The sequence below is a fragment of the Macrobrachium nipponense genome, chromosome 22, assembly GCF_015104395.2.
Source record: "Macrobrachium nipponense isolate FS-2020 chromosome 22, ASM1510439v2, whole genome shotgun sequence".
NCBI lineage: Eukaryota > Metazoa > Arthropoda > Malacostraca > Decapoda > Palaemonidae > Macrobrachium > Macrobrachium nipponense.
In genome coordinates, this window is record NC_087213.1 from 36,708,888 (window position 1) to 36,719,587 (window position 10,700).

General features: G+C 40.5%; 1 protein-coding gene across 1 annotated transcript; it reads right to left on the reverse strand.

The window, feature by feature from the left end:
• Positions 1-9,269: 9,269 nt before the first annotated feature.
• On the reverse strand, positions 9,270-10,250 carry LOC135198237 (ATP-dependent DNA helicase PIF1-like). Its single transcript, XM_064225809.1, has one exon. It carries the CDS (start codon positions 10,248-10,250, stop codon positions 9,270-9,272), a length of 981 nt encoding a protein of 326 aa, XP_064081879.1.
• Between the last annotated feature and the right edge of the window lie 450 nt (positions 10,251-10,700).

Below are 10,700 nucleotides of genomic sequence, written 5' to 3' on the forward strand. Positions count from 1 at the left end.
CTTGGTATGAATCGGGGAATTCTCTAAAGTCACAATGAGTCGGTAAGTCCTCGTGAGCTAATTCTAGTTCGCAACCTGACAGGTCAATACGTCGAAGAGTAAATATCCGACTTTCACACACATATCTATCGTAAACTAACACACATCCCAGTTCATAGTTCAAACTGCTGAGGACTGGAATTCCTCACCTAATATATACATAACCTCTACCCCCGTCAAACCACTACCGTCCCTGGAAAGAACTAGGAAATGGCCTAAGTATATAACTGTGAAATCGGTTTTTTATCGCTAACAGGTATGTCAACAAGTAACCCCTTATCAGATAACTGTACCTTTAAAACCCCATAGTATCTATGAGTAATTCCCCCGTAAAAATTATATTTGAGTCCCCATTCATATGCTGCGTCTTTTAAGGTTGACTCCAAAATTCCCAACGGCAACATTTCCCTCGAAATTTTCCCTTGTGAAGCTGCTATAATTGCTTCTACTTGACTTTTGATCTCATTCAACAAAGATTCTGTTTCTTTTTCAATATTTAAACAGTGTAGTGTGTATAGTGAAAAATGTTATGGTGACGTCTAGGTCTTCTCGGATCCCTTTTACTGTCGCGTATAATATGTTACTTGATTTATTTCCTCAATTCATTAAATCCGTTTTCTAATTCTCATTTCTCCCTCTTAGAGAATTCAGAGCTTTCCCATGTTCGGCGAGTTCCGCCTCTAATATTCCAACCTTCACCAAACTCGCTATTGCCACTCCTGCTATGGCTGCAATAGCTACACCCCCGCCGCCAACAACTGCACTGCCCTTTTCTGTCTTCTAGGCGTCCCTCCCCCCAACTGGTTTTGTCTCTGGGACCCAAGTGAGTGTTTCCCCGATCTTGCCTTGGACCCTGTTTGCAGTTATTTTAATTTCCGTTAAGAGACGTCCCAGTGATGCAGACAAGTTTCTTGTAGCCTCAAGTTCGTCTAACGTGTTTATCAGTCCTTCGACTCTGCTTCGCGATCCTTCGAGTTCTAACCTGGCTGAACCCAAACTTTCGAACTCGATGCTCAGCGTAATTTTATCAGATGATAACCATACTAAGTGGTCTTCTTCAATTAGCACTCCGGGACCCAGGCGTACTTTCGTCTTTGCAAGCGACACTCAACCCCAGGGCGGACGATTAAACAATATTCAGCATCTGACAGAACGAGAAAAAAGAAAAGGAAAGCTGTCAGTTGGTTTAATCATCTCAGACGACGTTAAGAAAGAAAAAAGAAACATATATAATTCAACATCTTTTCCAAAAAAAGAATGTGTACCGTTACAGAAATCTGCTAGCGCAGCAACCCTATCGACAAAGAAAAAAAAATCCCCTTATATGACACGTTCTCGTGAAATGTCATAATCGGCATCTCCCGAAAACCGTGCAAATCCCCGAGTCATCAATTCCAAAAGGAAGGTTCGCAACCGGACTCCTTACAGCAACCTTCAGCAAAAAAGAAACCCACCTATGAACACGTCAGGTGCTGAGCATTGCAGCATAATCAGACTCGCGACGCTAGAAACTCATGATTCTCCAAAAAAAAAAAAATGTTTAGTACTGATCTTCGTAAGCACACCCCCAGAACCATCTCATTATACATAAACCATCATCTTAATAATAACACCACTCAGGTGACATAAATAATTCCTCTATTTAATTACTGACCCCACGCTAAAAAAAAAAACCATCTCGTTCTCAGCTAAAGCAAACATTTGCCGAAAAATATTAACCTAACCCCGAAATCTTACGCCAAAACGCCGCAGACTTACATACAATAAGAGAGAAAAAACATTCGAAGGAAACAAAGGAGAAGGAAAAAAAAAAAAAAAAAAAAAAAAAAAAAAAAAAAATTTCAAAACCATTCTGTCATCAAATTACAAAACAGATAACAAGAAAAAAAAAGGAAAAATGAATGCAATTGCGCGATCATATATTAATTGCCACAACCAATTTTTTTTTTCTTTTCAATTTCGAGATATGTTAGCTTCGACTGACCTGTTCGTTCATTTAAAACTACAAAACCTATTTCCATTTTCTCTTCAATGACTTTAAAAGGACCTTCAAACTTCGGGCCTAGTTTGTAATTTAACTCATTTCTCACGTTAAGTTTTAAAAATACCTTATCACCGACATTGATCTTGGGATCAGATGATTTACATAATACTCTTTTGAACCATATCTCTGGTTGTGGACTCGAGATTACGGCTAAGACATGCGTGTCTCTCTCTCGCTGTGGATATCAGCGCTTCAACTGTATCCTCCCCCTGGTGAGGCGTAGTTAACAAATCAAATGTGCCTCGCGCTGGATAACCAAACAAGCTTCAAAAGGGGACATTTTAATTGAATCGCTAACCATGGTGTTAATGCTGTGTCTAACAACGTTATATATCTGTCCCAATTTCTATCATTACCACCTACCATTTTTCTGAGCGCTTCGAGCACTTTCCTGTTCGCTCGTTCGCACAACCCATTAGCCTCGGGTCTGTATGGAATAATTGTTACTTTCTGTATTCCCATGAATTCAGCTAAACACTCCAAGGTTTTGTTCACAAATTCCCTCCCACCTTGGTCGGTTAATAGAATCTTCGGGTGAACCGTATCTGCAAACGATACCATTGAAGAATGCTATTGCTACTTCTTCGGCTGTTTTATGCTTAAGTGGGGAAAAATTGTTTCTACTATCCTTGTAAGTTCATCTATTATCACTAGCAAGTACTTGTTCGCGTATCTAGACTCACAAAAATTCCCTAAGACGTCCATATGTATTCTCTGAAAAGGTTTACTCGTATAGGATACGATCCTAATTTGCATGACGTTGTTCTAGCAGGATTACATGCGTTGCACACCGCACAATTCCTTACGAAATTTTCCACATCTTTACCCATATTTTTCCAAATGTATTTAGCCGAACCTCATCATAAGTTTTTTCTATTCCCAAGTGAGGACTACCAAACCTGCAATGAACTATATCTAAACCAAAACTGGAATTAGGACTTTCGGAATTACGATCTGTCGTATCTCCTTTACTTTCACTGGTTCTCAACTTATATTTAATTTTCTAACCAACAGATTTCCTTCTAACTCCAAACCCGAAAAAGGCAAGCTATAACGTTTCTTGACTAATTCTCCTCTCAGAAATGCTTTCGCATCTGCTAAGAAGACCTCGTCTTCATTTTGCTTTAGCTCTATGAGGGGTATATCCCATGTATGGCTTCGTTAGTGACCTGCGCGACTTGGAAACCTTCCACGTCATGAAAACTCCTGCTCAAAGCGGTCCCCCCCTCCGCGACAACATTAAATTTGCCCTCTATATATTTGAGCTTTGCATCAAAATCTCTGATAGTTAGAAACCATCGAGCTCTTTTGGGAGACAAATCGGGTTTATTAAAAAGATCAAGTAACGGTTTGTGGTCTGTAAGGACTTCTACTTTATTCCCCATCAGTAACATTTTAAAATGAACTAAGCTCGATACTGATTGCAAAAGGCTTCCTTATCTATGGTGGCATGGACTTCTCGTTACTGCCTTTGTCTGAACTTCCTGCTATAAAAAGCTATAGGATGAAATTTCCCATCAAACTTTTGCATAAGGCATGCACCTATGCCTTCCTGGCTTGCATCAGTCACTATGTAAAAGGTTCCTTAAAATCTGGAAACTTCAAAACCGGGGGATTCATTAGCGCATCTTTAAGCTTTTGAAAACTCCTCCGCCTGGGATTCCTTCCATTGAAATGAACGTCTTCCCGCAACACATCAGTTAGGGAGCTGCTATGTTAGAAAAACCCTTTTACGAACCTCCTGAAGAAACCGGCGATACCCAGGAATGACTTAATCTCTTTCTTTGATCTGGGGATGCGAAAATTCGCTATTGCTTTGACTTTATCGTCATTTACTCTAACCCTTCCTTAGATATGACGTGACCTAGATATGTGATCTGCTTTTTCAAGAACGAACACTTGGCTAACTTGATTTTCAACCCGCTATCTAAGCCTCCTAGTACTTCTGTAAGCACTTCCAGGTGTTGCGCGATCGTGTCCGTTGCGATCAGGATGTCATCCATATACACAAAAACATTTTTGCCCAATAACCCGTGCAAAACTGTGTTCACCAACCTGGTAAAAGTCATCGGACTGCCCGATAAACCGAAAGGCATTCGCGTAAATTCATAGTGTCCCTTGGGCACTGAAAAGGCGGTATATTCCTTGCTACTCTCGCTGAGAGGGACCTGTAAGAAACCTTGCGCCAAATCATTGAACTATAAATATTATGCCCCCAATTTCGACAAAAGATCTGTATGCACGCAACTGGGTAGCGGTCAGGGATCGTTTCTCATTTAAACGTCTAAAATCGACGCATACACGGACCGAACCGTCTTTCTTAGGTACCGCTAACAAGGGAAAGTTGTAAGGAGACACACTGGGTCTAATGATTCCTTCTTCTTCCCATCTATTAACTTCTTTCTCTACCTGTTCTCTGATTTGAAAGGTATTGCGATATGCAGGAATATAAATAGGTTTTTGGTGTTGCTCTCCAAATTTACCTTATGCTCTAAGACATTAGTCAACCCCAATTTATCACCTTGCAAGGCTACCGTATCCCCAAATTCCGCCAAGAGCCCGCTTATCGCTTCAACGTGTTCGCTATAATCCGCATTAGCCAAATGTTCACTAAATGTTTGTTCCTTGATTGTATTTCTGCCTCCGAAAACTCAGGTTTCCCCTCTACGATAGCCACAGAACCGCTATCGCATTTCCAATCATGGAAGTCTACTATATATGTATTTTTCTGTATCTCCTAACTGTATCATTACAGTTTAATAGCTCCACCCACGTAACCCCATTCTTTGGATACACTGTTCACCGATGCCGTGCTAACAACTCCCCTGAGCTTTTCACTGTTTTCAATAACACACACATCTGTGGGTTTTCTCATTTCCTTCAATTTAACTTTTACCATAACCTTTGAACCTGGTAGTAACATAATGTCTTCAAATAAAACACCTCTATATTTGTGGTTAGTATCTCCCCGTTGCCACCGCCCCATACAAATTACCACCCTCAGTATTATCCCCAGCATTGTTAGTATCAGAAACAACATCCATATTAGTATCATCACCAGTATTGTTAGTATCATTGTTACCACTATGAACTCTGATAGAACTCCCGTAATCATCTCCAGATCACCAACGTGTGTTTTAACATTACCTTTCCCCATAACACTCGTATCACCGCAATTAATACCACCGAGCACCTCTCCTCTTTCAATAACCTCCATGTCCTCCATTCTATTCACGTCCTCATATGGTATGAGGTAATTCATTTTCCGATTGTTATCCCATTAGCACCCGCATGGATCGAAATCTTGTGTCTTCTACAAGCAGGATGACCCAACAAGATTTTATTACCTAAGGCAATTCCTTTTATTACCAAAAAAGGTTCTGTTAAAACACTCTGTCACCGAGAGCAAACCTTATTTGTACACAACCCAGGGTGTTTAATCTATGGGCTTGCACATCACACACCGTCTCCGTAGAGGGCTGCAAAGGGTAATTGGGGAGAACATGGATTGATACAAATTATAGTCCATTAGATTTATTGATGCCCCAGTGTCTATGAAAACCGGGATATCCACCATCCCTACTGTTCCATAGACTATGGGCTTGGGCTCTGGGGCGTCCCCCACGAGACCACAATGGCATATACCAATCACCTGTACCCTTTTTTGTTGATCGGGCTTCCAAAAATTTCGCCGATCCCTTTGCCCATCTGGTTTGACCCGCCTGGGAAGTTCTCACATTATAATTACCAGAACCTTGCGGTGCAGGCCTCGCATCTCTCCGTATCTGAGATGGACAAGACTGCCAATAATGCTCAGTACTTTTACACATTCCGCAATATTTAACCCTACACAATTTCTTTGGATGTCCTGGTTTATTGCAGTTGAAACAACGCAACTGCTGTTGCTTTTGATCGAACGATCTTTTGTTATACTCAACTTTTGCACACAGACGATGAGAAGAGAGTTCCGTGTCTCTCTGTACTCTATCCCTCGGGCTTGTCCCGTTAAAAATTGTGCTATCTACGGTGGGACATTTAGACCTGTGTTTATCTATTTGGGTATAAAGTAATTCTTCGTCTGAGGTAGGCTCAACCTTTTCATCAAAGCTATCCACTATTGCATCGGGTACCTCGTGTAAGAGCAGGGAAAAATAGATCAGTTTATGAACATTATTTAGAGGGAGATTATCCCCTGTAACCCATTTAGATGTTTTCAATTTTCCTACCCAATTGCCACTGCGCTCAAACAGCTTTGAACTATGTTCTACAAGGCTATTAGTGCCTTTCCGTAGTTTATAAAGACCTCGAAGGTCTCTCACCATATCTCCGTGTTCCTTTGAGCCATATGCGGTTTTCAAAAATGCTTGCAAGTCTGTCCAGGTACGACATTTCGTAAATTGGAAACTCCTTGACCTATGACTGAGGTCTCCCTTATTGAAATCTAGCAAAGCTTTCGCCTCTCTGAATGCCTCTACATCGTCTACTATATTCTTTCCCGCTAAATAGTTATTAACTCCCTCTATGAAAATATGCAAAGGTTGTGACAAAGCGCCATCCACGATCCCTTTGAACGGGCTGACCCCCGCAGAAATGTTCGTCACGTGATGTAGTAGCGTCGTCGGTTTGGTATCTGCCATTTTATCTTGTTTCCCAAGGCTGTTCCCCGATCTCAATAACATCAATTGTACTTATATACACTAAAAACCCAACCAAGGAGAAAAAAAAAAATTTTTCCAACAACAGATAACAAAAGGTAAGCGTGCCCCGTCCCCAATCACAAAATCAACCCCACGAAAATGGCAATAAAAAAAAATAATAATAATAAGAAAGGGATAGGAAAAGTAAGAACGTAAGGTGTTTCCGAGCTAACTCGCCTCTCTCTCTCTCTCTCTCTCTCTCTCTCTGGCACGACTTGCCGCAAAAATCCCACTCAGGCAAGTTCGCCACACACAAACACAAGGAACATGAACAAGAACAAAAAGTTAAAGAAAATCCACAAAACAAAAAGAGGGGAAAAAAAAATAAGAAAGAAAAAAAAACTCGAAAATACACTTACGTCTTCATATGACCGTAAACCGAATTCACATACACCGCAAACATGCGCGAACTGCGAAACACTTTAATATGTCGAAAACCAAACTTTTCTCCCCTCACCCCCTTTTCTCTCTTTTTAAACACCTTTATTCCGTAATCTCAAGAAATAAACTGGCTTGGCTTGGGAGAGGAAGACTGTCTGAGGAACAGCTTCTCTCTGTCGAATCAGCAGTAATGACCCTGAGTTGCCTGTGACATGATTAATAACCCCTTCTCCTATCAAATAAAAACCGAAACCCCCTATTTCTAACTGGTCACCAGTCCCTTCGGAGCGTACCTACAGCTTGAAGAATATATAAAAAGCCTTTAACCGCTGGCACACTATTACCCCCTCTATTCCCTAAAACTACACAAACTGGGAACTCTTACCTGTTGCCAACGGTGCCTGTCTGTAAGATGTCACGAGGGCTTATAAGACTGCGTAAATACAAAAATATCATTTATTTCCCAAAGCAATTGGTTATAACAAAGAACAAAATGATTAAACAAGTCATAATGCACAAAATACCCAAATCTGCCATAAAGAAAACCAATAAGATAACATTCTACCTTCCGGACTAAGGTTACACTCTCAATCCCCAAACAAGTCACACTGTCTAGTGTTGGTCAATTAGAGAATCCCATTCTAATCACCATGAATCGGACCCATCTGTAATAAAGATAATAGTTATATAGACACCACACGTCACTCTTTTCAAAGTATTTACGTAAAGAGAATATTTTTTCCACACTCTCTCTCTTTCCCAAAAGGTAACAGATTTTCTAAGTTTTTAAAGAACGTGTCTTACCTTTTCGATGGGCCGTTCTCTCCTGACACTTAGGGTGGGGTAACCGCTTGTTCTCTCCTTTGCACAAAGAATGCGTCTTCCACAAGTACCCTGAACCAGTAGGCCTGTAATACGCGTACAAACGAATGCACATGCCTCGCAAACGGGGAACGACCTCTGAGACAAGTTGCTTGTTCAGCAAATACCATTCTCTCTCCGGTGAACTTCGCAGTGTACCACCCCTTGTCTCTAGGCAAGCAGAGCTATGTGACTTTATTATTATATAAAAACACTTTAAAATATATTATTAGCCATTCCCCCTCTTTCACCTCTTTAGATATATATTATAAATTGAGTGTGGTGTGCTTGTTTCGTTGAGTATATACAACTGAGATTTAGAAGGAATTCATAAGTAGTAAACCCCATTACTTTATATATTTCTATAATGCGGACATACTTCAAACTCTCCAGCAAGAAAAAGGACTTAAGGTAGGTAAGGTCGTCACTAAGGACTTGCTGAAAAATTGGAAGGCTGTATCTTTCTAGTGTACCCAGCCGCCAAGGGGACTGGGCTAATATATATATGTATATATATATATATGATATATATATATATATATATATATATATATATATATATATATATATATAATATATGCATATATAATTATATATATATATATTATATATATATGTGTGTGTGTGTGTGTGTGTGTGTATATATATATATATATATATATATATTATAATATATATATATATATATGATTATATAATTTAATATATACTAGCAAACTTGGGTGCAGAAGTGAAAAATTCATATGTACTATTTGTTCAGCAATATTAAAATAAGGGCGATTTTTATACATACCTACTACATAACCTCTTTGTACACAATATTATCAGTTTGTCCACAACTTAATTTCAAGTTGGCAGAGTCAGTTGCTCTGCTCATCGCCACATACAGTTGGCCATGCGTGAACATGGGTGACGGCAGAAACACGCCAAACGATCCAAAGTCTGGCCCTGCAACTTGTTTGCAGTGAATGAGAAGGCCAGGTTGATGGGAAACTGCCTGCACCGTAACTGAAACGGAAACTGGTTGTCCGAAGGCATCAGAGGAATCCGGGGGATGAACAGACGTTTGCCGGTGTGAGGGCCCGTTGCTATCACTGCTTCGATAACGTGGGAGTTTAGCTCCATAATGGTGTACCTTGTTCCGTTGCAATGTCCATTGGCAGGATCGAAATTCCGAAGCAACATTACCGGGCAGTACTTCTTCAACGTTATTTTGTGCACTGGCAGTCCCGATGGATTTAAGTTATTCAAAAATCTTGCGGATATTGATGATAATTTTCATCTTCTATTGTGTCCGAGCTGAAATATTCGCGACTTTCACCGGGGAAGTTGTTGATCATGTGCTCGTTGACACTATTGACGACTTCATTGGTTGAAGCTATTACAGCTTGCGAACATAGCCACGACGGGTCCGCATAACTTTCACTTAATCCATCAAAGACAAACTTGCAAGTATCAGAAATAGAAGAGGATTCTAGCACAAATTCAGGGAGAACTTCAATCATATTTCTCGGAGGCTCAATGTACGAACAGTTCCCTGATCCTATGTCTCTGAGATAAGACGCAAAGGTGGCATCGGATGGATTGCGAACTCTCATGTTGAGTGATAGTTTCAGTTCTGTTACTGACTTCCAGATGTATGATGTCTTCAAGGTTGCGTTGACTATCTGTGCTCGACTTCCGTGTTTCACAACGGGAAGAATTTGCTTCCAGTCACCTACAAACAGAACGCAGATTCCTCCAAACAACTCTTGATTCTTCCTAATGTTACGCAATGATCGATCCAAACATTCGAATAACAGTTTGTCACCTTGGCTGACTTCATCAATTATGATCAAGTCTTTCATCCTGAAGAGCTGTGCACTTGCATGTTGGTCAGACACCTGGCAAGTGGATTCAGGAGTGATGTTGAAGGGAATCTTGAAGCGAGAGTGAAGCGTTCCATTGTGGAGTAAGGTAGCTGCAATGCCAGAAAGAGCAGTGGCGAGTACGACTTTCTTCTCCGAGCGAAGAAAATCTATTATGGCATTTATCAAGTATGTCTTCCCAGTTCCACTGCTTACACTCAGGGCGAAAATCTTGTGCTCAGAGTTTCCAATGAAAACCGCATTTACTACCATATCATATACATGTCTTTGTTCAATGTTCAAGGTATCATGAACCTCTACGCTTGATCTTCTCAGACTGTCAGTATCATAGTCTATTTCTTCAGCTATGATTCTTGACATCACTTCGTGAGATACACCAAATTCGTAAAGTAACTAAGTCTACGGGAATAACCAGCCTCGTTTCACGGCCAGAAACAGCTCCGTTTCAGGGAATCCCTTCTCCCCCCCCCCTACAAAGGAGGGGGGTAGGTTGGATGAAACCCCATTACAAACCATCTTAGGGGTCCCCACCATAACGCTGCCAAGTTTCATGCCCATCTGACCAGCCGTTTGGCCGTGATTGAATGACAGACAGACAGACAGACAGACAGACATTACGCCCATTATAGTATGATGATGATATATATATATATATATATATATATATATATATATATATATATATATATATATATATATACATATATTACCTCAATCCCCTTGGAGGCTGGGTACACTAGAAAGTACACCCTTCCAGTTTTTCAGCAAGTCCTTAGTGACGACCTTACCTGCCTTAAGTCATTTTTCTTG